Below are 27823 nucleotides of genomic sequence, written 5' to 3'. Positions count from 1 at the left end.
ATTTTAGCTTAACGCTCATTACATGGGAGGCAGAGTTCCCAGAGATAGTCGATTATGTATAATTTAAGGTTATAGGCAACATCCCTTTAGTGATTAACTTGTAGCAAACGCGATAAGATACAAAGGTTAAAGTAATGTATTCTTCCCTATTACAGTGGTCCTCTCTATGAGAGCACTTACATTTTGCTCATTTTATTCACCTACATAGGATTTTCTCACTAGAAAAGACCTTGTATCACCAATGCTATTATCCTTTCTTTTTAAACAGGAAAGGCAACTTTAGGCCCAGAGGGGACCAACTTACTAGTTAATTTACAGTAACTGGAGAATGGCTAGTGGCAAACCCAAAACTGGAAGCCAACTTTTCTAAAAACTAATGGTGATGTTTCATGTTCTTCCTGGCATTCAGGATATAAAGGTATTGTTACAACAGCGGTACAAAAAGAAGTTTACTCCTTTATCCCAAATTGTCCTTCAACTCCATTTCACTTCTGGCACTCTTATTGCTCATTTTAATTTACTTCACCTTTACTGATCCCCACTCCTCCCTCTTTTCTCCTTTTGGAGTGAAACCAGGCCTGGACATCACTCAGGCATATGGGGCTGGGGGTGGAGATAAAGTAGATGTTTGAGATCCTTAACCATTACTGAACCTTAAAGGAAGAACAAAAAATGCTTTGGTTAACATGCTTATAACTGCTTGAGCACAAACAAAAGACGGAAGACAAAGAGAGGAGAGATGTAGTTGAATGACTTAGGGAGAAAACTTGCAAGCTGCTTAGATGTGGACAAATGAAGACTAAATGCAGGGGGTTGGGGGTCAGCGAGGAAACGTCACACTCCCGAGGTGGAGGGTGTAATGCCTAACTAAGCAAGGCTTTTCACAGAAAGCCTCGCGGATTCTTTTGTAGGTATCTGAAAAGACTCTTTTCTTAGATGGCAGCGAACGACCTCTGAGGTCTGTGGGTATCTCTTCCCATTGTGAAGGCGCTCCTCTCTGGGAGGTCGCAGGGCCCTTTTACGGAGAAACGGGGGACCCCCTCTCAGCGGTCTGGGGGAAGCTTTATGCCGGCGCTGGGCCCGTTCCCGTGGGTTCTGCGAGGTCCCCTCCCGAGACAGGCGTGACCCCCGGGTCAGCGCCTGGCCCACACCAAGCCGGCGGAAAAGCCCCCAGCAGCCCCGCTGGCCCCCTAGAGCCGCTTCCCCCTGCGAGTCCCGCCGAATCCCGCCCTGCCGCCCGCCGCGAGCGTGCCTAACGTGCCCCCGCAACGTGACGCACGCGCCGCGCCGGGGTGGCTGCGCGGGCAGCGCGGCGGGAGGAGCGCGCGCCGAGGGCTGGGTGCGGGCGGAAGTCGGCGTCTGCGGAAAGGAGAAAGGAAAGGGAGACGCGGCTGGGTGCGGCGCGGTGCGGCGCGGCTGCGAGACCGGCAGGAGGGCGCCGCCCCCTCCCCCGCCCTCTCCGCTGAGGATGGAAGTGACGAAAGCAGCCGAGGAGGTCACTTCCTGCTGGGGTGGATGAGGAGGAGCCGGAGACGCCGCGGAGGAGACCGGACCGAAGGCGGACCGTGCGGGGGAGAGGTGAGTCCTGGCCTCGCCGCCAGGTTCCTCTGGGCAGAACCCCCGGCTTCGGCGTGGACGGCGTCCCTGCGGTCGGGGCCGCCCGGCGAGCCACGTACCAACCCAGCCGGGCCTCCCCCAGTGCGGGGGGCGGGGGAGGGAGGGGGCCCCGCGGCTGAGGGGCGACGGGGATCCAGGCAGTGTTCGTGCGGTGGCTCCGCGGAGCTTCGAGGCCACGGGGCGAGGGAGGCCCGGCCGGGAGGCAGGTAGAAAGGAGGCTCCGGGGCTGCGGAAGTCGGAACCGGGAGCTGCAGCGGGGGATCCGCGGCACCAGACTCTGCAAGCCTCACTCTTTGGGGAATGGTCGCGGTCGGAGGGAGGCGAGGGGCCTGCCGGGCTTTGCAGAGTTGAGATGAGTGATCCTACTTGGACAGAGTGTCCTCGGAATGAATTTGCCTAAGGCATGGAGAGGCGCCTCCGGGCCCCTGGGAGGGAGGCCTTTATGGGTGAAATCGGGGAGTTGGGATGTCGGGAGAGAGCTTCCTGGGCAAGTCATTGTTGCAGCGGGGTTTGGATCGCAGAGTCGTGGTGGGTGAAGGCATTCCGGTGGCAGAATAAAGACCCCGCGATCCGACAGAGCAATCTAGTTGTTAGCGTCCAGGGCAGCTTCCTGGAGCCGTGGGGAAATTAGTGTTTTTCCTCTCTCATTGTCACGGAGATGGAAGCAGCCGGGAGAGGAAACTCCTGCCTCAGCTCTGGGGCCTTGTTATTGTGTATCTTGTGTGTGTAACTCTGTGTCTGTGTTTATGTTTGTTTTTTCCTTCCTTTGGGGTATGTATCTCATCCTCATTCCCTGGTAGTTTCATAGCCCGAAACTTGCTGGTCTTCTTGATGTGTATGGTGAGAAAAAAGATTCAAAGGATCTAGAGGAATCCTAGGTTAGATGAAATTTCAAGATTAGGAATTTGTACCCACCCCACCCTAGCGTCACTAAGGCACCTACATTGCCTCCAGACTCCTGCTAATGTTGGTACTGAGGGCCTGTCATTCACCCTGGGGAACTGCCTGGCTGAGGGTAGATCTGCCTTCTGCCCGCATATCCCTCTGGCAGTTTTACCCTTCCCTCCTTTTTGTTAAAGGATGGACTGATACAGGCTGCTTGCTGCTGGGAACAGGAAATTTATTAAGGAACTGTAAATCTGAGTGGAATGAATTCAAATCACAGCCAGACTCCCTCCACTTGTTGAACAGAAGGTTCCCAGAAATGCTTGCTTTTTTTTCCTTCCTGTTAAAGGGAGAAAACGTAAAATGTTTTCTCAAAGAAAAATTGGGGGAGTGTGTGTGTGTGTTTGTATAGAGTAACTGTACATTTGGTGTGTTTACTTAATGTATCCCAGGGTGTTGTTTCAAGGAGGAAGGGGCAGTTTCTGACTGGGAGAAGTTTTCCTTCTCCCATCTCACATAATTCAGGAAAGTAAATCAAAATCAGATGTTCATTCCTGAGTGGCAATCAGATGGCTTTGGATTTTTTTTTTTTTAACTCTTCTTTAAACTGGTACATCTGGGTGAACTCAGACTTGTGTATCTTGGCATCTGGGCCTGTCTAGTAATAGAAAACAAACTGTTTGACTTGTTTTGGCTGCGTTTTTGGACTCATTTCACCATACCCTTTTTTACATTTGAAGGACTGGTCAGGGGGAAGAAAGCAAATATTAAAAACAGTGTTTACAATTTGTGGCTTAAAGTCAGGTGGGAGATAATTATGGCCTTTGAAGCTGATGACTTGAGCACGCATCATTTGATGACTTGGGGATTAGCAGTTTGGAGGTGATATGTTTGGAAGAAAGAGGGTTACATAAGGAGGGAAAGACAGGGAAAAAGAAGTTTGGGGAAAGGCTGTGCCAGAACACATTGGGAGGATAATAAATAAATAGCACCTTAAAGTAATTGATGTGGCTTGTATCTCTCAGCAGGAGGGTGAAAATGAAAGCAGGCTGTAGCATCGTGGAAAAGCCAGAAGGAGGTGGAGGTGAGCAGAAGTTAATCATCTTCTGACATACCTGGAATGTCCCTCAGTGGTTCCTTTTCTCTCCACTTGGGTTTGGTTCACAAATGCCAGACCATGGCTGCCAGCCTCTTGACAGAGTAGATACTGCTAGGACAGTTGTAGGCTTGTTTCCTATGGATGAATGTTAACATGTCTGGTCACCACACCCTTATCCCGAGCTTTAGCGTCTCTTTCCTGTTAGAGACACAATTCCAACCTTGAGGGTAAGGTTGTATTTTCCTAAAACATTATCTTTCCTTTTTGTTCCCTTTGGAACTTTCATGTCCTTACAGAAAGTAGGCATGAGATTTAGTAAGATCTGAAAGGGTAAGAGATTAGACACCTGGGTGCTGCTGCCCAGCTCTTATCAGATTTAATGATTGCCACAAGGAAAGGTAACTTCTCTCTGCTTTCCTCTCGGCTATTGTGGTTAGCCCCAGCTGACCGAAAGTGTGTTTGTGGCATGTTTGCACAGCACTCTAGAGATTCTGAGCATTGGAATGTGAGGTTGGGGATACAGGTATGTATGTTCCTAGCTCCTGACTACCTTGATCTTGCCCTTTTCATATTAAAGGGTATCAGTTTCCTGACTGGGCCTATAAAACAGAGTCGTCCCCGGGCTCCCGGCAGATCCAGCTATGGCATTTCATCCTGGAGCTGCTGCAGAAGGAGGAGTTCCGCCATGTCATCGCCTGGCAGCAGGGAGAGTACGGGGAGTTTGTCATCAAGGATCCAGACGAGGTGGCCCGCCTCTGGGGCCGCAGGAAGTGCAAACCACAGATGAATTATGACAAGCTGAGCCGGGCCCTGAGGTGAGGGAAAGGATTCCCAAATCCATTGTGTTAACAGATTGGAAGGAGACTTAAGTAGTTTGGTGAATGTTAGATAAAAAAGGTATCAGGTGATAAGAGACTACACTAGTGAATAGGTGTAGCTTTTTTTTTTTTAGGTGTAGCTTTAAAGTGGGAGTGGGAGCTATTGAATCTGGGTAGCACAGGCACAGGAGGAGAAAAGGCATATCTTTGGTTATATGTAGGCGGGAATTCCAACGTGGCTGGCACTGGATCCTGACAGCCAATTCTGCTCTGTAGTGGGCGAGAATGTGTGGTGAAACCTGGATTGGAGCTCATTTATAATCCAAAAGATTAATTTACACTTCCCTGTTAGAAATCTCTTAGAATTTCTCTTTTTTAGGCTCTCCTGGAAGAAACTAGAAAAAGAGTGAAGCAAGCACACAAGAGAGCACTCACAGCATGGTAGTACCCTAGCTATTCAGGAACCAGTCAGTGAGCTCAGTGAGTTGTCAGTTCATAGGTTGCTCCAGCATGTCTAAAGATTGGTCACTATAAGTTTCTGCAGGTTTTCTTTTCCCCTTGTCAGTCTTTACATTTCATAACCCTTTAGCCCTCCAGGGGCCAGTTTATAACCTATGCCACTGAATAGATTCAAGCCTCAAGGTTCTACGTACATTGAAATCCCCTTGCCTTCCTTCACTGTTAGTGACCCTGAATGTAAAATCTGGGCAGCAGCATCGCTGGAGCCTCTCACTTCCTTTTGAAAGTGAAGTAGGCCAGGCTGACTGCTGTTTTCCAGATCAGGGTGTACCATTGTTTGACCTGCCACCATAAAACAGTTCTACATTCCTTTGTCTATGCCTTGAGCTTAGGCCTCCAGACTAACCACATCAGGTCTCCCAAGAGATTTGTCTGCCCCCACCTGGGCAAGGCAGAAAGGAGAAACAAGGCAGTGACATACAGTGGAACAGGAAGGAAATGGACTAAAGAATTGAAACCATAGAGAGAGAGAGAAGAAGGTGGTTGGGGCTAGGATAGGTGTTCAGGATCTCAAAGTGAGATTGTCTTTGTAAAGGACTAGAATTTAGTTGAAAATTGAATAGGAAAAGTATGCTCTTAGGTCTCCCAGCTCTAACCTAAGGGCAAGGCTGCAAAAGAATGATAGTGATGTTTGCAAGTAATACTCAGCAAGAATTGTTGATCTTAGTCGTTACCTAAGTATATCAAAAACTGTCAGTAGCTAGAAGATAAATTGACGTGCATTCCTGTTTTTACAGATACTATTACAACAAGAGGATTCTTCATAAAACAAAAGGGAAAAGGTTTACTTATAAATTTAACTTCAACAAGCTGGTGATGCCCAACTACCCATTCATCAACATACGGTCAAGTGGTAAGATGCAAACCTCTCTTGGTGGGGAATAAATTTTGAGTTGAAAAGGAATTTTAAAACCCAGGTCTAATATGTGAAAATGTAAGTCCCAGTATATAATGCTGTAATACCCTGCCTAGTTGGTTGCTTCTCTCAGAAGCTTTCTTCTGGACCCTCAGAAACCGAAATCTAGGACATAGGTACATTATGAAGGGAAAACACACCCATGGTTTCTGTTATCTGCTCAGTGTGACTGGGAAAAGGAAAGGTGATCCCAGCAGGGGTTCAGGATTCCAGAAGCATATGTTGATTTAGGGAGTTGATGGGACTTTTAGAGACATGTGTTTATAGAGTCAAATATGAACCTAAATTTCTGGAGGAGGATTCAGTTTGAGATACACATGTTTGAGTTATCCTTGAATGGACAGTTGTAGAAATGATCAGAAAGAGAGAGACCTTCAGTGTAAAAAAAAAAAAAAAACAACCCAGGTCTAGGATTTGTCACATTTAAGGGGTATTTAGAAACACCGAAGTAATATGATCCCCTGGATTTCCTCTGCGTTCTTGCTCAAGTTTTCCCATTCATCTCACAGGAAGTGATAGACTCTGCAGCATCAAGATAGATTTGGTTTATTTGGTTCCTTTTTCTGCATATTATTTGTCATCTCCTAGATATTATTGCATTGTCCTCTTTAGGAATGGTGTTCCATAGGTTTGTGTTGATCTTTAAGTTCAGGACTCAGAGTTTTAACACCCTGCCCAGTGGCTCTTTCATAGACAAGAACTAGCTTCTACAAACACTTCCGATTTTCTATGAAACAACCAAGCTCACCCTTATCAAGTGAATATCATCAAAACCACAGCATCCTTGATCACAGAAAGGAGGTTCATATGTTTGCAGTGAAAAGCAGTGTCTTTGATCTGCACCAACAACGCCTCAGAGAACAGGACTCTGGGGTTACTTGACCTTCTCTCCTCTGAAGTGCTGCAAGGCTTCCCCTCTAGGCTCTCCACAGGACAGGTTTCCATTACAGCTTCTCACAGAGGTTTTGGGTCTGCCTCTCAGGGATGCAGAAAGCAGTCTCTGATAAGGATGTTTGTTTGTTTGTTTTAAGATGCAAATCAGACCTCTGCCTAAGAAAATAGATTGTGTTTAACTAGTTTCTGAGCAGTCCATTAATGCTCTGTCTTTGTGGCATTGTACAAGGCCAAGAAATCTGATTGTGATTCTGTAGTATTACAACTTCTCAGAGAAAAGTTGGAAGAAACCTGAAAAATTAGAGCAGGGGTGTGGCTGAGAGAATATAATGCTGAGATCCGTGGCAGATATGTAATTACTACACACAACAAGTTAGGGCAGTTTTAGCTTGATGCTGCTATCATTACAGTTCCATCTCTTCTGTAACCACTCCCTTCTGTCCCTGGGGCATGCATTTAAAAAAAAATAAAAGTGGTATTGGAATGCATCTCTCTAATTACAACCTGTTTTCTTTCCTTGTGCCTGAGGGAGAGGCGTTAGGAAATCAAACCTGTTCTAACCACTGGAATCTTGTTTCCTCTATTTTTCACCCTTACCCCCCTCCTGTGTACCTAGAGGAATTTTGACTCTAGCTGGGTATACCAGAGTGTGTGAGTCTTGTTCTTCTGTCTTTGACCCATTTTTTTTCTATTGAAAACCCACAAGTCCAGCCACTTGGACAACCTGGAATGGGGCATTCATCAGCCCTTGGGAGTAATATGCTTTTCCAGGGAAAGGAAATCTGGACCCTCACTATATGAAGACTCTGGTCTAGAAACCTAACAGTAGTGGCCTAGCACCGCCTATCGTGCCTGAAGGTGGTTGAACCAACATTGATCCTTAACTAAGCTCAAGATCCTAATCAAAAAGTCATGGGGAAAGCAAAACTTTTAGGGATACTACTTCGTTTTTACATCCTGGTTACAGATAACCCCAAAGAACTAGAGTCATTAGTTCATAGAGAACTTTTACGCAGATAGACCAGATGTTTCAGGTTAACTTTTATGATGACAAAGGAATGTAACATTTATTGAACATCTACTTAATGGGGGTACTTTTGCCTAGTGTTTTTGTGAATTAACTCATGCAACTCTCCTAGCCAAATAAAGTATACATCTCAGTACCCTCATTTTACAAATGATAAAATTAAGGATGACAGGGCTTCCCTGGTGGCGCAGTGGTTGAGAGTCCGCCTGCCGATGCAGGGGACACGGGTTCACGGGTTCGTGCCCCCGTCCGGGAAGATCCCACATGCCGCGGAGCGGCTGGGCCCGTGAGCCATGGCTGCTGAGCCTGCGCGTCCGGAGCCTGTCCTCAGCAATGGGAGGGGCCACAACAGTGAGAGGCCTGCATGCCGCAAAAAAAAAAAAAAAATTAAGGATGACAGCAAAGTCAAAGATTGATCAGAGTGGCTTGAATACAGTTATCTGTTGGACACTTTCTCAGGAAACAATTCTTGAGAGATTGAGCTATTGAAATACATCATACATTCCTTCTCTGGTTTTCGATTCATTCATTTGTTCAACAGATAATGTGTTAAGCCCTAAAGAAAAAGAAAAAGATTATGGGGGAGTTCTTTCCCTCAAGGAACTTAAAATTTAGCAGGAGAGATAAGATATATGAGGTTTAACACAATTCGGAATACAATGTGGAATGTGATAAATGCTCGAAGAAGCAGAGCTATGTGGATTAAGATCCTGGAGGCTAGAGAGATATTGTCTAGATGGTGGGTTGATACAGTTGGGCTATTTTGAACTGTGTGTTTTTAAAAATAGAAGCAATACATTTAAATTTTTTTATTATTTTTTAATATTTAATGTTTAAATGTATTTTTAATATTTACATTAAAATGTATTTTTTAAATGTACTTACATAGGAAACCTTGGAAAGATACAGAAGATACTAGTAAAAATGCTGCCTGTCAGGGTGTGGGGAGAGAGCAGACCAGTTCAAGGATGGACTTGAGACCTCACTTCACCCCACCCCAGTTTTTTTATCTTTATTTTAGGAAACTTTAAAGCTACAGAAAAACTGAGGAAAAAATTGAACATCGAACACCCATATATCCTCTATCTAGATTCACTAATCAATAGATAAACATTTGCTTTATATTTCCATATACTTTTTCTATCTTCTGAGATTAAGTTGCAGATGTGACACTTCATCCCTGTGTACTTCAGTATGTATCTCCCAAGTACAAGGACATTCTCCTTCTACTCACAATAACATTACCATACCCAGGAAGTTTTAACATGCTCTAATACTATTATCTAATATATGTTCCATATTTAAATGATACATGCCTTTTAAAGTTTTGCTTTTTTAATCATGATCATTGTCTAATAAAAAATTATTTATTTTAACAAACACATGCGGTTTGCTATGCGCTGGTACCAGTTTAAGGACTTTACAAATATTAACTCTTGTAGTTTTCATAGCATGAGGATTAGTCCTGTTATTATCCATTTTACAGGTAATGAAACTGAGGCACGGAAAAGTAAGTAAGTTACCTAGAGTAACACAGCTATTAAGTGGTAGGGCCGGGGTTTGAACTTAGACAAGGGCCTTATTCCATTTTGCTAAAGGGGTTCAAAAACCAGTTGGTTACCTACTACTACTACTCTGATTTCATAGTGGCTCCACGAAGGTTGTCTTCTTCAAAGCAGTGTTATTCATACTTCTTTTAGCAGCAAACTTAGTTTTCAGACAAAGTCTTAGATTTGTTATCTCAACATACTGATACAACATATAAAAATAGGGCTGCTGCAGTTACTCAGAGGTGAGGGATCCAGAATGCCACCTACAAATTGCCTTCCTTCACTCCCTCTAAATGCATTTGGAAAATGCTATGTATTCTGTCTCCTTTTTGCAGATTTACAGTGTACCTTAGCCTGTGTAGGGACTGAGATAGCCTCCAGTTTAGAAAAAACAAAGCAAAAAACTAAATTGTTTAGGAGATGAGACCTTCTCTACCACCTCCCTTCCCCCCCACACATTATACTTATTCAGTCCTTCAGAACACATAGAAGTGTTTTTTTGCTTTTGAATAGATGTGCTCTTAATACAAAATAAAGATCCAGGAGAATCAAAAAAGAATAGAATTTTAGCCATTGTAATAAGCTAGTAGAAGTGATACTTTGGAGACCCTCTTGACTCTACTCAAATTATATTCAAGGTCATCCATCTGTTTTTCCTAATTGTGCAATTAAATCAGTGGTTTTAGAAAAAAGACCTGCAGACCAGTTTTCTGTGGAACATCATTTTGAAATGCTGCGCTGGCACAGTGTTACTCAGGCATATGTGCCAAGAAAGCTACAGTCTTGCACATACCTACCGACTCCAGAGTCCTATCTGAGGATGACTCAATTATAACAAGAATAGAAGACTGCAAGCAATTCCTACCCACATCGTATCTCGTGCACCTTTTTTGTTTCTTCTCCTGGATCACCACACTTCACTTATTTGGGTTTTTCTTATTTTTTCTTCTCATTTATCCTTCCCTCAGAGTAAAAATAGCCCTCCTGACATCATCAGTGATAGAAGCCACTGATGCCTCCCAGGCGCCCAAAGGGTCCCTGAGGCCTCATACCTCTCTTATGCTCTGATTGTCAGGAGGACCTTTTCGGGGGAGTTAACTTGTGAGGCTCTGAAGTTGACATGTGTAGCACAGTGTTGGTTTCGGCCTAGAGCTTCAGTTTTTACTCTGATTTTGGGAGAAGTGGTAGGTACTCGACTTTCTCGCAGCGTCCTCAGTGCTTGAAAGCAGGATGGTAGTGGAGATCATTATACAGTATATGTATAATAGAAAATAGATTGGAGAGATTTAAAAATTTTTGAATCTCTACAAAGTAGTGATTGTATATCAGAAATGATAAAAGGTACACCATGAGAACCTACCTTAACAAACATAGCCTCTTTTTGTGATCTGTTTTTGTTCTTAAAATGTGGTGTTGTTTGTGTTCATATATGTGGGGTGCAGGGTCTTCGGCCTTTTAATGCATTGTTTACATACATATCGTTCCCAGTTTCGTTCATTGCCTTTGGTTTGCTTGCTTACTTTATAGATACGGCCAAAGTTATGAAAATAAGAAAAGATGATTTGCAAAGCTGAGAGTTAAAGCAGGTGATATATATACAGTATTTAGAGTTGCAGAGGAGAAGGCTGTAATACCCATTCATTCATTCAACTGGTAGTTATTAAGCACCTACTAATTATTAAGCCCTGAACTGCTGGAAATCTACTTGCAAATAATAGGAAGTCCCTGCCTTCATGGGATTTATGTTTTAGAATACAGATAGACAAGTAAATGATATTTTGGATAGTAATGAGTACTGTGAAGACAGTAAGACTCTAGAGAAAGGTGGCGACTAAACTGAGTATAGGAAGCTGAGGAGACAGGCAGCTGAGGGATTCAGTCCAGCCGGAATGTTTATTTTCTGTTGCTCTTCAACATCTTGTACTTGTTTAGCATAAGTAAAATTGCTGATAATGAATGACCGGACCTCCAAAGTGGCCTTTTGTCTTTTCCTCCCTCACAGGTGTGGTTCCTCAGAGTGCACCAGCAGTGCCAACAGCCTCTTCCCGCTTCCACTTCCCACCTCTGGACACCCATTCTCCAACCAGTGATGTGCAGCCAGGGCGGTTCTCTGCTAGCTCCCTAACTGCTTCTGGCCAGGAGTCAAGCACTGGCACTGATAGAAAGGTGGAGCTTTCGGAGCTGGAGGATGGCTCGGCCGCTGACTGGCGCCGGGGTGTGGATCTCATGTCCTCCCGAAATGCTGTCGGCGGAGGGATTGGCCATCAGAAGCGCAAACCTGACATCATGCTTCCCCTGTTCTCTAGGCCAGGGATGTACCCTGACCCCCATAGTCCCTTCGCCATCTCTCCCATCCCCGGCCGTGGAGGCGTCCTGAATGTCCCCATTTCACCAGCCCTCTCCCTGACTCCCACCATCTTCTCCTATAGCCCGTCGCCAGGCCTGAGCCCCTTCACCAGCAGCAGTTGCTTCTCCTTCAACCCTGAGGAAATGAAACACTACCTTCATTCTCAAGCCTGTTCTGTGTTCAACTACCATCTGAGTCCGCGGACATTTCCTCGTTACCCAGGGCTCATGGTTCCACCGCTGCAGTGCCAGATGCATCCTGAGGAGTCAACCCAGTTTTCCATCAAGCTGCAGCCCCCACCTGTCGGGCGGAAGAACCGGGAGAGGGTGGAGAGCAGCGAGGAGGCAGCGCCTGTCACTGTTCCCACGCTGGCTCCTGTCCCCCCGAGAATTAAGGTGGAACCAGCCTCTGAGAAGGATCCTGAGAGTCTCAGGCAGTCGGCACGAGAAAAGGAGGAGCGCTGTCAAGAAGAGGGCAGTGTGCCAAGCAGGACCACAGAAGAGGAAAAAGGCACCATCTTTGCCCGCCCAGCTGCACCGCCTGTCTGGCCCTCTGTACCCGTTAGCACCCCAAGTGAAGAACCCCTAGAGGTGACTGAAGACAGTGAGGACAGGCCTGGCAAAGAGCCCGGTGCACCTGAGAAGAAAGAAGATGCCCTGATGCCCCCCAAGCTTCGGTTGAAGCGGCGCTGGAATGATGACCCTGAAGCCCGGGAGCTGAGTAAGAATGGCAAGTTCCTCTGGAATGGGTCAGGACCCCGGGGCTTGGCAACGGCTGCTGCTGACGCTTAGAACTGGAAGCTGATTGGGAGCTGTTTATACTATAATCAAACACATACATGTATTTATGTAGCAAGATTTCAGGGTGGGGGGGGTGGGAGGGAATTAGGCTGGTTTGATCCTTCTAGGGGCATAGACTTGTATTTTTATGTTTGGGGGATAGGATGGGGGTATCTTCTGTTGTAAATTAGATGGGATGTGAACACACTTTTTTTCCTGGTGAGTAGGACATGGGAAGGGTATTGAACTGAAAGAATAAAGAGCCTCTGTTTCCTGTTGAGGCTTACACTTTCTGACAAACTCCCAGAGGGCCAAGATACTGTTTGGTCCCATGATAGTTCAGGTTCCAGACTTGTTTCTTTTCTATTGTATTTATATGTGGAAAGCCATTAATGAATTTATTTTGCTCTGAGACATACACATAAAAGGGAAAGGGGCGTGGTTGGGAGGTTGAGCAGTGAGAGACCATTAATACTAAGTATTTTGCCTGAAATGTTTCTTTATAATTATTTCAGGGGAGGAATAAGAATCTCAGTCTTATGGGGGCAGGAGGATGTTCAGGTGTTGCTCTTTTTCTTTTTCCCTTTGTTGTTGTTGTTCGGCTTCTTTTTTTTTTTTCCTTTTATAAAATGTTTTCAGGAAACGTGAAATGTACTGCCAGTTAGAGCGGGGCTGGCAAGGCACAGGCGCTGAGCCTTCAGCTTCGTTGTTGAGACAGGAAGCCCTGCTGTGAATTTCTTGGACATTTCACCTACTTCACCTATTAAGAAGCCATGAGGAGTTATAAACTCTTGTTCAGGGAAGAAAGAAGAGGGCAGGAGGATGTAACCCAATGCCTTTAAAAACAAAAACACAAAAATGCTCTTTTTTTTTTTCCATCGTGGGTTTGGGGAGCCAAACCAACGTGTGACTGAGCGAGTTGACTGAGAGACGTGACAGAGTTGAAGATGTCTTTCTGCAGTGTCTGGTTCTCTTATCGTCTTCTTAAGTCAAAGCCTTAACAATGAACATACTTCAACATGATACGGGTCTGTCAACGTAAACCTGTAAAAGGGCATAGACATCTTTTCGGATGATCCAGGAGTGTTGGAAGATGGTTAAATTTTAAGCTGGTATTTAATCATCCCCACTTGATGTATTGGGATAGGTAGCAAAAAGGCAGGATTGTGGGAGTTAAGGGCAGATGAAACCTGGAAACACAGAAGGTAGCTGGGGGTACAAGTGGATGTTTAGGAAGCTGAAAGAAGCGGTAGACAGGAGACAGAAGGGAGACAGATGCCAAGAGGCCTGGTGTAAGTGAAGCAGTGGGTGTCTGTCCTGTTGTGGTGTTGCCGTTCTTGCCATACCCATTCCCCTAGATTGTACTAATTCTCATGATCAATTGACTATCCTGCATGAGACCCCAGGAATTGTTTCTTCATGGGAAATTCCCTTCCAGCCACTTCAAAGGAATGGGAAAGTATTGATCTTACATGAATCGAAAGGAGCCTGGATTAGGGGCAGAGAGAAAGAAGCCACAGCCAACTGTGTGTGTGTGTGTGTGTGTGTGTGTGTGTGCACGTGCACATGTAAGTACACAGTAGTATACAGAAATACCAAACATGGCTCAGATCCACGAGCAGCAGAGAGAAGAAAGAACTGCGTCTCTGATAGGAGCAAGGAGTGGGCACAGGGATGTTGTCTAGAAATTGGAGAGATAGATTCCCGGCTCCATCTCAGCGTAGGTGAACTCAGTGTACCAAGAAGCACTTGAGGGTTGTCTTCTCATGGTGAGGGGGGGCGTCTGTTTTAAACTGGAGTGCGTGCGTGAGAGAGGGGCCCAGGAGAGGTTCGAGCCGGTGGGTGAGTTGTTAGGTGGCTTAAGAGGACTTGAGTCCATCATGCTCTTTTTCGGCAGTTGTCCTCCCCCTTGTTTGATTCAAATTCCATGAGTGACTTGTCTTTCCCTGGGAAAAGGATTAGGAGAATGGTCCCTAACAACTCAGGCTTTGGTCAGGCTGCCTTTGGTTGGTTGTGTTTTTGTCGGTTTCTTTCTCTGTACCTCGACTTACCTCGAATCAGAAAGCAAGCCCAGGCAGGTGGAAGAGGCATCTCTGCCTTAGGCATTGGGCATTGCCCAATCTAACCAGGGAGGCTGGCTGCCCACCGTCTCTGTCCACTAGAGGGGAGGGCCGGCAGGTGTCAGTATGAACTCAGGAATAGAAACATGAGGCCTTTAAAATAAGAGGGAGAAAAATCCGTGATGCAAACCTGTAACCCCCTAGAACCCAAGTGCCAGAATTAATTCCTAGATGCTGCTTCTGTTTGAATAAAAAGTCACAGCTTTTACACTTGAAAAAAACACTCAAAAAATGTTCAACTCCATGAAAACTGTTTTTGGCTTTAAGAAATTGTTTGGTGTTTAACTGTTTCCTTTGATTGCCATTCCACCAGTAAATTGTTGGTTGATTTGCACTGCACACTGGGGTTGGGGGGAGGGTCCTACACAGAGCCAGACTTGGGCTTGCCCGGGAAGTGGACCAGGGGATGTGGAGGTCACTGATATTTCCTGGAGCAAAGGGGTGGGAGATAGTTTTTCTTCCCCGAGCCCACTCTGGGCAGCACCTGTCACCAGCCTGGCACAAAGCCAGGCCTTTCTCTTCCGCGAGCATCTCATCACTGAACAGCAGGTGGAAAGGGGGGGATAACACCAGACGTATTTTGCCTCCCCATTTTTTCCACCTTTTGCTGTGCCAAATGTTTAACATTTTGCAAATACAGATCTTGAACATGTATTAAGAACCTGTTCAAACTGTTTGCTTTTTTGACTCTAGAGAAGAAAACAGTAGAGATCTCTTCAGGGCATCCAGCCTTGCTGAGCTTTTCTTTTTTTTTGTTTAAGAACGGCTAGGAGTGAAATATAAACAATTCACTAAGTCCCTTCAACCCCCAGTTTTCAAGCTGCACTGCATTAAACCCAGCTCGCTAACTAACACAGGGAATTACTGCACCCTCGTCCTCAGTGGGCCAAGAAACTTTCAGAAGCATTAAAAAAAAAAAAAAATAGTTGAAGTATACCACTTCTCACCAAGCGGGTAGAGTCAGTTGGCTGTTTGTCCCTTGTTTTTTATTTATTCCATAATTATGTTTGTGTTTTTTGTTTTGTAGACAGTAATGGAACATACTTTTAAATTTTGTTCAAAAGAAAAAAAACTTTGATCCAATCTTTCAAGAACTGTTCCATTTTTTTGTTTCTTCTTGGGGGAAAAAAAGTTACCAGTTAATTTGTTTTGAAATATTTAGGCATTCTTTGAGTTATAAAATTGCGATGCAGGGATTTTGGGGAATTCACATGTGAAAGATGACTTCACTAGTTATCCGCTTAAGCAGAATAAAGTGTGTATATGTACATAAAATGTAAGTAATCTTAACTCCATTGTGCAGTGCCTTTTAGATGTTCCGCTTTCTATAAATTCAAATTTTTGCATATATATATTATATATATATGATGTAATGTTATAGAAATATATGTATAATATACATATTTTTTCCAGGGGTATCTGATAGCTCTGTATTTTGTTATGGAAGTTGAAAGAAAAAAAAGTATTTTACCTCAGAAATTAAAGTTAAATAAAATTTTAAAAAAATACTTTTAAGTAATGTTTGCGGAGCGTTGGTTTTGTTGTTGAGACACTAAGCCAGGGTGGTCATGCCAGAGAATGTGCCGCGTGCATGCTAGCTCACCCCCCTCCACACTTTTTATGCCTGTTGTGCAGGGGCCAACACAGCGAGGGTAGGTCCTTTAACAGCTTTGGAGGTTGTCAATTTCCATGAGTCAATAGGTGCTGCTAGATAAAGGACCACTGAAGCCAGGGACACCAGTTAGTGGGGAAATTTCTACCTCAAGATTGATTTGAGGATTCATTAAGAGTACATGGCAAAGCCCGACCCAGTAGGCCACACTTTGTATGAATCTATATGAAGTGTTCAGAATAGGCAAATCCACAGACAACATAGATTAGTGGGTGCAGTGAAGCGTGACTGCTAATGGGCCACGTATTCTTTTTGGGGTGATGAAAATGTTCTGGAGTTCGTGGTGATAGTGGTACGACAATTTGAATAGAAAGGCCACTGAATTAAAATCACTCTAAAAGGGTGACTTTTCAGCCATGTGAATAATCATCCCAATAAAGGTGATTTGGGGATGATTGATTTTGTTTTGTTTTTAAGTACATGACAAGCCAGTGCTAGGGAAACCTAGTATTTCCCGGTAGAGGACAGGAATCCAGAGGAGTAGGAGATCTTCATGGGGTGTTGAGTATCATATGACACACCCTAAGAAAAATGGTGCCGGACTAAGTATTCTCGTTTTACTCTTGAGATAAGGCAAAGTGATCTTCTAAAGATATCAACGTTGGTAGAATCACAGCCAGGTGTTAAATTTGACTTCTATGGAAGGGTCCTGTGAGTTCAGAAAGGCTGAAATTGATGAGGGGTGAGGCTAAAGAGGCAAACTAGGATGGATTATGAAGGGTCGTAGGAGACGCCGAGAGTTCACATTTTACTCTGCTAGCAATGGCCATCCCCAATATTACGCAAAAGAGTTTGGGCTAGACCACAGAGGAGCATGAAGGCCCGCTTGTCAAATTAACATTTCTGCTTAAGAAGACTATTAACTCATTTTGGCAGGAAAAGGTGAAATGACAGAGGCTAACTGGTTGACTCCCTGAAGCAACCCAAATCAGGCTGGGAATGAATGCATGGGCTTGGGTGCAGACCCTCCTGCTAGGACAGCCTCCTGATTTCTTTTCCTTCCTCAGGCTGCTGAAAGCAAAGTGAGACTTGTTAGGCATGAAACTGGTTATAGTTTTGAGCTCGGGATTCCAGGCCACCGGTTCTGCCACCCCATGTTGACCATTCAGTGCATAGAATTGGATGGGAATTATTCAAATTCTGAGCAAAGAGGAGTGAGTGGTGGTGAGCAGGGAGGAAGAAGCGAGGAAAGAGATGGAGCTTCAAGGTGAGAACACTTTGGGGGGGGCGGGGGAGGAAGGATGAGGGGAAAGTAAGTCTCAGAGCCTGTGACATGAGCGAGTAGGGAATAACCCCTTCAAAGCCTCCCCAATATCTCCCTGTTCACAGTCCTTACTTTAGTTTAGAAGACCCTTCAGATTACCCTTCCAGCCTCATCCTTAACCACACAAACATGCATACACACACTCTGTCAGCCCACGTAAAACCTAAGATCCAACCGTAACAGCCAGCGCAGAGACAGCAGTTACCACGTGCCAGGCATGTTAAGGGCTTACTTGTATTAATCCCCATTTCATCAAGGGGAGCACTAAATCACAGAGACATTAACTGGTATGACCGGGGTTCAAGCCCCAACACTTGTGTTCTTAACCACTCATGCCATAAGGCCTCTTGGCCCTGCTGAACTCACTGCCTGGAGACAGACGTCTTTCCTCCACTTCACCTGACCAATTACATCTTTTCCAGAACTCAGATGTCATTGCCTCCAGGGGCCTTTCCTGGGCACTCGTCTGTGTGCTATTGCAGCCCGTGTTTACCTCTGTGCCACCACCCTAAGACAATCTTGTCAGTGCTCTGCCGGTCCGGTTTCTCGCAGGATGTTCCAGAAGCCGAGGGCTGGTGCAGGGGTCGTTTCGTTTTCTCCAGTGCCCAGCACACTGCCCGGAACCTGAGGATGCTTGATGAGTATTTGCTGGATAAATGAATAACAAGAAATATAGGAAGGAGGTTTGATTGTCCAGATAGAGAATGCCAGTTTGGAATACTGAGGACAGAAGGAAGACTGCTGTCTCAGTCATCCCCCGACTCCACCACCCCTAACCCCTCTCATCACAGCTTCTGCTTCCCTCCTCTCTCAGGAGCTGGGTGTGTTGACTCCCTGAGGAAGGGAGATAAAGTGGAATTGGCTCTAATCCCATAGTCCCACCCGTGCCATTTTGCTGGCTGTGAGTCCTTGGGCAGATTATGGAAGCTCTCCGTGCCTCTACTTCTCTATTTTAGAAGATGGTTCTGAAGATTAAATGACGCACATAAAGCATTTAGTACTCAAAGTCCTTTTTTAAATGACATGACAGAGACATTTACGCCTGTACTCTGTACAGGGCTTTTGCCTTCACATCACTTCCGTCGGCCCCTCTCAAGAGGAGGTAAGATACTATTGTTGCGGGAAGGGGGACTCCTTCCAGGGCCCTAGAGTGGGCTCTTGTCTAACACTCGGAGATGAATTGTCCGAGGAGACACACTTACTGACAAAGCAAGAGACTTTATTGGGAAGGGGCGCTGGGGCAGAGAGCCACAGGGTAAGGGAACCCAGGAGGACTGCTCTGCCACGTGGCTCGCAGTCTCGGGTTTTATGGTGATAGGCTTAGCTTCTGGGTTGTCTCTGGACAATCATTCTGGCTCAGGGTCCTTCCTGGTGGCGCGCACATCGCTCAGCCAATAGATTCTAGTGAGAAGGATTCTCGGAGGTTGATAGGACATATGGACTGGTGTCTCCTCTCTCCTTTTAACCTTTCCCAAATTCTTCCGGTAGGTGGTAGCTTGTTAGTTCCACGTTCCTTACCAGGACCTCCTGTTGTAAGATAACTCATGCAAGTGGTTACTATCGGGCTTGGCCAGGGCAGGCAGTTTTCAGTCAGTGGTTCCCCTAACACTATGATCCCTGTTTTACTGATGAGAAAGTAGGGGTCCACAGTGGGTGACCTGTCCTACTGATTCAAACCTTTCTCAAGAGTCTGAATCCCATACTTTGCCCATTCATGGCCTTGGATCTCTGAGACAAGGGTGAAGACACTTTATTCTAATCAGACACGCAGAATTAGGGGTGGTGTGGGGGACCCCAACCTTAGCATTTCTCCAGGAGTCAGGCCTTGTGTCCCAATCAGGAGTGCAGAAGGAAAGCCAGCACCTGCAGCAGGCCCAGGGGAGGGGGCCTCTATCTCTGGACAAACAGGCTCCTGGGGCTGGGTTGTGAGGACTGGTCATGGAGGGATAAAGATCAAAGATTAAAGCCTTCCCAGAATGCAGACGAGCCCCACCCTGACTCCCAGGGCCCAGGTTGAGGGGAGAAGCCCCACATCTCCAAACTCCGGGGCTCCAGGATCTGGGAATCTGGTCTAGGGAGACAATGGGGAGGGTGCCGCCCAACAATGGGCTAAGACTGAGAAGTGAAGGTCTAGAGTCAAGAGGCAGCAGGTGTCTGCCCCAGTGACACTGCCCCTTGCCTCAGTTGTCAGGTGCTGGCTCCATCCCAGCTTCAGCCCAAAGACTGGTTTAGGAGAACAGTCAGAACCTTACAACCTTGGTCCCAGAGAGCTAAGGGTCCGTGAGGGAGGCCGTCTCTGACCTCTCACCCCACGTTCTGCAGGAACCTGACCAGGGAGGAGGATGGAGGGACCCCTCTGTCCAGGAGACAGAGGTCAGCCTTGCAAACATGGTTCTGGCTTCAGGGCCCTTTGTTCCAGTGTGTCTTTTTTGGCCTTCTGGGGTTTTTTCCCCCAAATCCCTCAAAGAGTAATTTAAACAGGCAGAGAGTGGGGTAGAGATTCTTTGTATGATTTTGACCTCCAGGCAACTAACTGGAAGGAAAAGGGAGGGGAAACTGAGGTATACGGTATAAGCCTGTCTTCAGAATATCACAGTAAAGGAGGTTTGCTTTAGTTCTCCCACTCCTGGCCCAGCTGGGAAAAATCTTTGTCGCCCATGTTGAAATTTTGGACTTCTGGTGACCAATTGCAAGTAACATTTGTACGTTCTTGTCACTTGCTTTAACTTACTTGATCCACGAGTTGATCCACAACATTGCCCTCTGTGGATTCTTATGACTATTATTATCCCCGTTTGGGGGATGAAGAAAACAAAGGTCAACGAAGTTGAGTGAATCACCCAAGGTCAACACAGCTAGTGAGTAACCAAACCAGGACTCACCCAGAGTTCCTGACTCCAAGCTCCATGCTTTTTCTCAAACACCTCCCTGCCCCGCAGTGATGACACACAGAGACTAGAAGAAAGGGACGGGAGATTGAGTTGCTTTAAAGAGGCCCCTGATTTCTCTAAGGGAATCTTATGGAATCATCACTGGTGTGAGCTCCCCTGAAATGACCTCCAGGCCAGAGAGGGAGAGGCACACATGCTTTCAGTCAGTCGTTCATTCCTGAAACTGACGTGGCCACGTGCCAGGAGACACAGCGAGTCCCTGCTCTCTGGAGACTCACAGAGACTCAGTTTACTGAGGGAAACAAGCCAACATAATGAACTGAAACACAAGGCAGATTGTGGCCAGGTGACAATATTCATTCATTTGTTCATCTAACATTTCCTGAGTGCCTGCTGGATGCTAGACTCTGTCTTGGGATTTCGCAGTCAAATATAGACACTCCTAACCCATCAGGAACCTCCAGTTCAAAGACGGGTAATTAGAAGGCTCGGGGTCCTGCTCCAGGGCTCTCCCCACAATGCCACAGCCTTTCCCTTCATCTCCCAGCGAGCTGTGACTTTTCTGGTTACCGGAGAATTTTCAGTACTGACTTGGGCAGGCAGGAACTCAGATGCCCCCACAACACTGGGGGAGTTCTCACTCTCCTCCACAGCCCTTCTAGGGAAAAAAAAAAAAAAAAAAACAGAGCCCCAAGATCCCTTCTAAACACAGGCAGTCCTCAGATGGACTGGTGTCCATCTGGCAGCACCTACACCACCACTTTTGGATCAGTGAGAACCAGGGTCCTCCTCCTAGCCTCCTGACCCCAGAGTCCAGCTCAGCCAGCGCCTAGCACATAAGGAGTGCTCTATAGATGGAGTAGGTAGGTTGTATTGCCAGTAACAGTGAAGCAGGAGGCACAACTCCCTCTCCAGCAGTCAGGTCAAAGTTGATGGGGAAGGCTTGGTCCTTGCAAACCTAGTTCTGGTCCTTAGAGAGCTCCTACCTGATTTGAGGGTGGGGGGGACCACTTAGCCACACTTGGCCTCAGGACAGAGATGTGGGCAGCTGGCTATCCAACTGGCTTGGGCTGTGGACCCAACCAAGGGGGAACCAGGGTGGGGATGGGGAAGATGGAGAGAGAGGGTGAGGCATCAACCTGGAAGGACTGTTGAGAGTGGAGCAGTTTGGGAAGGGAGGAGAGGGCATGGGTGAGGGGAGATGAGACGGACACGGAGTCCTGGGCCGGGGGCCTGAGCACTCTCTGGAAGCTGGGAGGGGCAGGGGGTGATTCTCTGGGGGACAGAGTGCAGAGGCAGCGGTGGAAGAAAGACCTAGAGATGAATTCCCAAGGAGGTGGGGTGGGGGGAACTGAAGCGAGTGGGCGGGGGCTGCAGAAGGGGTGGGCAGGGGAGCAGGGTTGACAGCAGGGAGCGCCCCCCGCCCAACCGCCCAGCCTCCTGCCCATGGTATTGATCCGCTAGATTACTCAATTTCACCCGTATTGATCAGGTAATTGCCTTATCTCGGGTCTTATTTGAGCTCCGCATTCTCCTGACTTTCCCGTCTCTCTCCCTCCTGTTTTTTCCTATCAGCCTGACACAAGGCTCCCTAACACAGAATAAATATATATACATATATATATATATATATATATATATATATATATATATATGAACATAAAGGTTTGGTTAGCCTGCCCCGGGTTGGTGTTTGGGAAGGGGGACAGGGGTGGATAGAGGAAGGTAAGACCAGCCTGCCCTTGGAGCCCCTAAATTCTCTTTTAAGAAACCCTTCCTGGCTCCAGATAGTGGAAATGTCTGCCCACCCCAGGTTCTCCGAGGTCCAGATAAGAACTGGGGGAAACAGGCTGCATAGGCCTTGGTCTCAATCTGTCTCTTCTCACCGCCCCACCCATCCTCCTCCCCTGCAAGACCTGGAAACCCCAACTCCTCAGCCAGGCTCTTGGACGTCCCTTTACTAAGTCTGCAGAGTCTTGCCTCTGTCCTTCCGGCTGCTCTTAACTATGTGTCCTGCCAGTCTGTCCCCTGCCCCCTCTGTGGCCCAATGTGTGTCCTTCCTGCCCACCTTCCTCACCCTCTCCCACTCTCCCCATCCTTGGCCTTGGCCCAATCCCCTAACCTCAGGGTTCAGGCAGCCTGTCCTTCAGCTGGAGGAAGGAAAACTAGGGAAGGAGACTCAGCCACTCCCCAGGGAGTCCACAGACTGTTCCTCCCAGGAGCCCCCAACCTGAGAAGCAAGGGCTCTTGTCTTCCTGAAGCCTCCAGTCTGAGAGAAGGGACAAGACCCATCTGAGGGCAGGACAAGAAGACCCCCACAAAAGTTATAGACAATGTCCCAGGAGGGGAGTGAATGCCGGAAGATCCTGGGCAAGATTCAGCTCTCTCACCATCTTGCAAAGCTCAGCCCCAGATTAGCTCACAGACCAGCCAGGCAGAGTGGCAGCAGATACTGAGACTGTCATTCGCCAACAGTAGCTCCCCGAGCCTGGGTGCGAAGTCTATGGGGCCAAGGGGATCCATCCACCTGCAACCAGGTGCTTCCTTCCAGCACACACTCTGGATTCCTGGAACCCTGGAATTCCCTGTGCAATGGCCAGAGCTGTGTCCAGGCACGCATGCGCCTCCACCCTGGACGCACCCTCCTGAGTATGAGCGTAGGGGACAGCTGTCCACCTGTTGTCTTGCACAGGCGCCTGCAATGTCAAGAGCGGGCCCAGGGTGTGAAGATTCTTAGCATTGGAGCTCTATTTTCTAAACTTCTACTGAGACTGTGTGCCAGGCACTGAAGTAGGAACTGGGAGTTCCATGGTGAACATGATGGATAAGGCTCAGGCTCTCCCCACAGAGCTTAGAGACTCTAGGACATTATAAACCAGTTCTCCCTCCTACAGCCTTCAGGATCTCCCACCCGATCCATGCACACCACCCAGGGCCTTGCAGGCTCGCTCTGTCCCCTTTGAGGAAGGGAGCCCATCAGGTGGGGAGAGGGAAGGACTCAAAGCAGGGCGTCCAGACACCATCTGTGCTGAGGGTGGGGGGTCCCATCTCTGAGCCCCACAAACTCATCCCACCCAGTGAGGAGCCAGAGGAAGCAGTGGCGGGTGTGCAGGAGGGTGGGAGCCCCACAGGGTCCATCTGGCTACATCCTACCTTCCATGAGCTGGCAAGTACCATCACTCTCTGCCAATGTCCTCCACAGAGCCCAACCCAACTCTTCACCAGAGTTTTCCAGAGCAGAGGGCAACTGATCCTTTTTCCTTCTCATCTTAATTTCCAGAGTCCCATCTCTGTGCTCTGGAAAGTTCCTCCTTGAGTCTAACCAGCATTCCTCCTGCTGCTCCCACAGCATTTTTTTGTTTTTCTTTTCTAGGTTCCTCTTCCATTCAAATGCCTCAACCTTTCCAGCTTCTCCTTCAACTCTCCACGCCCCATCTTTCTCTCATCCTTCCTTCCTTGACACCTGCATTCATTCACTTTGGCCTCCTTGTATCCGGGCTTGGAAGAAGAGTGACCAACTGTCCTGTTTTGCCTGAGACTGTCCCAGTTTTAGTTCTAAAAAAGTCCTGTGTTTGGGGGAACCTCTCTGTCCCAGGGACAGTGGGGCACCCTACCTGGAAGGTAGTATACCGCATGAGGCCCAGTTCGAGAAGCCAGATGGGAGCAGGGTTTGAGTACAAATACAAAAAGCCCAGCTGTATTTTCCCATGTGTCCACAGAGACAAAGACAGACAGACAGACACACACACATATACACAGAGATATCCATAAACAGTCTCTAAAACAAAAACACAGCCCACACATCCAGAAGCAGACACCCACAGAAACACAGACACCCGCATTCAGATTCACACACAGACAAACCCCGCCTCACACCCACATTCCTCGAGACAGGTGTGTGTAGACACACACAGGCACGCACGGTACACCAACAACGCACAGCGGAAACACAAAAACTGACACAAACGCCTACGCACAACAACACACGGTCATAGAGACAGACATCCACAGAGAGACGCTCACTGTATGACTCCTCAGAGACACACAGACACACATTCAGACGCCCACACAGAGGCACGAATAAGACCCAGGAGCACAAAGATGCCTTCACCTGCGCCCACAGACTGAGCCAACCCACACATTCCAGAGCTTTTCCCTGTTCTGCCTTGGAAATGCTCACAGGATTGGGGGTGTTGGCTGGGCTCAGCCCCAGAGGAGAAGGTGGGCCCAGCCTGAAGGTCTCAGGGGACCTCAGCCTGAGGCTCACAGAACCAGATAGAGAGAGCACACCCCCCCACCCTGCTGAAGACTCCCTCTGCCTGGCGGGCCCTGCCCCCGCGCCGGTGCCAGGGCTGGGGACAGCTCTGAGAGCAGCCTCTCTGGAGAGGGGGTCGGGCGTGGGAAGCCCTGGCTCCCTCTCTTGGGGGTGGAGAAGTGTGAGTGAAATGGGTTTATTACTGGGAGTCTGTTGCCTCGATTGGTATCGATCCCCGCGTGTCACCTTCCATCGCCACTAATGGGACATGAAGAGTCGCCACCAACACCACAGCCCCTGGCTGCACACACTCACCCACGGCTCCCCTCCCCTGCCCCCGCATCCCAAAGCTGCATCCCAGGCTGCCTCAGCCCCGCCTCCTCCCGCATCCCCAGCCTCACCTCCTCCCTCTGCCTCATCCACTCCCTCTCCTCCTCTTCCTCTCCTTCGGCCTCTTCTTTGTCTCCCTGAGTCTGATCCCAAAAGCTTCCCCCAACACCTCCTTTTCTTTCCCCCCTTTCCGGCCACCTAAGGACCTTATCCCTCCATTCAGGGGTGTCCCTTTTCCCTCCCCTCACTTCCTCTTCTCTCCCTCCTCTGGGTCCAGTCTCAGTCACCATCAGTCCCCCATGGGGGTGCACTGGGCCCCACCCAGTCTTGGGGAGCGATGGGGGATTCACGGGAATGAGCCAGTGGGAACCATCCCTCTTTCACCAACCGCTGGCAAGGAGTGCTTATCAAGGGACAGTCTCCTTCTGTCACACCTGGACTGGCCAGACGGACCCTCCTGGAACCAGCCAAGTCCCCCACCTTCGTTCATTGCGCTGGCTGCCACCACCCCAGGCCAGGTCCTGGCAGAAGAACAAGGAGAGAGTGAGGAAGTCTTTTTCTTTTCCCTCTCGCTGTTCCTCGTGGAGGAGATAACACCACCTCCTCCTCTCTACCCCACCTGGCAAGCCCCTCACCCCCTACAGTGCCTGGGGAAACCCTCCGCAGGGCCTGATCTCCCATCTGTGGGTCTTCGGTCCTGCCCATGTTAATGTCAGATGATTATGAAGGCACAAGTGAGACCTGAGAGGACCCGTTCAGGGTGGTGAGGTCTTGATACAAAGTATGTCAGACTGTGTCGGTAGACTAGGAATTTAGCCTATCGTGCTGGTTACTCAAGTATGAAAAAAAGCCACGAACTAGAACAGGAAAAGTCTGCTTGCAGCTCAGATAGAGCATCCTTGGCTTTGCTGCTGTGAAAGCAGTCTGCGCGCCTGAGTCTGTGCCATCACACCCAGGGGGCTGGCAGGGGAGCTGAGGAGAGGGGCTCCTCCCAGCCCCGCCCTGCGCCCCGACCAGCCCTGAGAGACTCCTCTCCAAGTGACCCTGGGAGATAGCCAGAGCCAGCTCTACACTGCAAAGTGGGAAGGGCTGCCTCTTGTTGACTCCTGTCCCCAGACAGGGATGGGGTCTCCACCCCCCATCAATGGGCCCCGTTACCGTGTCAGCGTTGTTTAGGGGGCTGCATCAGGCCAGGTACAGTTACTAGATATGAAGTTGTGGGTTTGAAGGCAGTTTAAAATGCTGAGGCTTCCTGTTGCAACTTAGGGTAGTTGGATTAGCTAGAGTGTGGGGAGCTGGTCGGGTACCTGTTGGTTTATTCACTCGGCGATCATCTGTAGAGCAGCCTCGTGTCCAGGCACCGGATGCACACAGAGATGCTCAAAAGAGCAAAGGAAAGGGCTGGATTTGGTCAGGGGACCTCCCCTCCCCAAAGGGCACTAGGCCATTTGCCTGTGTCTCAAGGAAGAAACAGAGAGGCTCAGGGTCCCACCCTAGAAGCCAATGTCTGTGCCAAGTGCCCAGCTTCCTAATCCCACGCCGAGCCTCCCCTACGAGGGCCAGCCATCAAAACGTGAATTGTACAGAAAGGGTAGGGGCGGTGGCGGGGGGACTGCTGTGACCAGGTTTACGGGCATGTGAGAGGAAGTGGGCAGGGACAGCGTGTGGAGCAGCAGAAGAGAAAAGGTGAAACCCTAATAGTCTCAGAAGCAGCTGCTCTGGTTCTCACAAGGACTTGAAGTTAGCAACGTGAGGGACTTCCCTGGGAATTGGGACAGTGACAGGAAGTGGGACAGCAGAAAAGCCTTGAGCCTCCCTCCCTGGAGGCCTGTCACATGTCACCCTCCCAGGAGAGTCTGTGGAGGCAGCAGGTGGTCTGAAGGACCTGTGGAGTCCAGGCCCACCGTGTAGGTCCCAGTTCTCCCACTAAAGATTGTGCCATGACCTGCTCTTCCAATGGGGCCTTCGTGGGAGAGGGGGAGGATGGAATGGCTCTACCTCCCCAGAATCCTCTCCTTGGCCTTGGCATCTTCCTGCTCTGAACTCACATGGTCCTAAATCCTTAAATGAAGGAAATGGGATGGAGTGAAGGTGAGCAAAGGGGCAGAGCCAGCTCTTCCAGTGAGAAAACACCAGTGACATCTGAGAGAGATGCCTGGGGTAACACGTCTTGGCACTAACCTCAGTCTTCCTGGCTATAGCTCTCTGTCCTCTATGGAGATCCAGTTTGCCTCGTCCTGGCTAATATTCCTCCCTTCTCCCTGCATCCAACTCCCTGGAACAGTGTTCTGGACCATCCCTCCCTTTGTAACCTCTTTCCTTTTTGCCCTCGATGGGCTCGGAGCCCGGTCCTCCTGCCTCTCCCCCAACAAGGACCCTCTCTTCGTGGCCCCTAGCTCCTGTCTCTTCCAGCAATCAGCATCTCTCTCTCACCTTTCCATCATGTTAGCTTCGGTTGATTTAACCAGAAAACAACCCCCAGAATTTAATTCCATGGCCCTCCATTCCCATCTCGATCAGCTCAAGGCTGGGAGGGGCTGTGTAATGATGGGGGGAGTAGTGGGGGAGAGAGAAACTTGGCCTCCCAGAGTCAAGGAGAAAAAAAAAAAAAAGAAAATCATATTGATTCCACAATGACAGCCATCAATCTTTTCCTCCCCACTAGGGATTGGGGAGATTGGACGCAGGCCCAACAGGCTCCAGGGTCCCTTGGTCCCCAGGACGTTCAAAACAGAGGCTGGTCTTTGACAGCCTCTCTCCTCTAGTTTCCCCTGAGGTCAGTTACCTAAATTCTCCATGCCCTCCCCCGTGTATTCCGGAATTCTACCACCTTATCTTCT

General features: G+C 48.1%; 1 protein-coding gene across 4 annotated transcripts; it reads left to right on the top strand.

The window, feature by feature from the left end:
• Positions 1 to 1375: 1375 nt before the first annotated feature.
• On the top strand, positions 1376 to 16079 carry ETV3 (ETS variant transcription factor 3). Of its 4 annotated transcripts, none has more exons than XM_067728257.1 (5): positions 1376 to 1578; positions 3531 to 3586; positions 4179 to 4416; positions 5676 to 5791; positions 11328 to 16079. In XM_067728257.1, the coding sequence occupies exons 2-5, from the start codon at positions 3541 to 3543 to the stop codon at positions 12461 to 12463; spliced, it is 1536 nt and encodes a 511-aa protein (XP_067584358.1). In that variant the 5' UTR covers positions 1376 to 1578; positions 3531 to 3540; the 3' UTR covers positions 12464 to 16079. The 4 variants fall into 4 exon arrangements, with proteins under 4 accessions (XP_067584358.1, XP_067584357.1, XP_067584360.1 ...); XM_067728256.1 differs by having other exon boundaries at positions 1378 to 1578; positions 3528 to 3586; XM_067728259.1 differs by lacking the exon at positions 11328 to 16079 and adding an exon at positions 8665 to 9155 and having other exon boundaries at positions 1379 to 1578; positions 3528 to 3586.
• Positions 16080 to 27823: the final 11744 nt, after the last annotated feature.

Source organism: Pseudorca crassidens, chromosome 2 (genome assembly GCF_039906515.1).
Source record: "Pseudorca crassidens isolate mPseCra1 chromosome 2, mPseCra1.hap1, whole genome shotgun sequence".
Taxonomy (NCBI): Eukaryota; Metazoa; Chordata; class Mammalia; order Artiodactyla; family Delphinidae; genus Pseudorca; species Pseudorca crassidens.
Note: the sequence above shows the minus strand (reverse complement) of the source record. Positions and strands in the feature narration are given on the sequence as shown.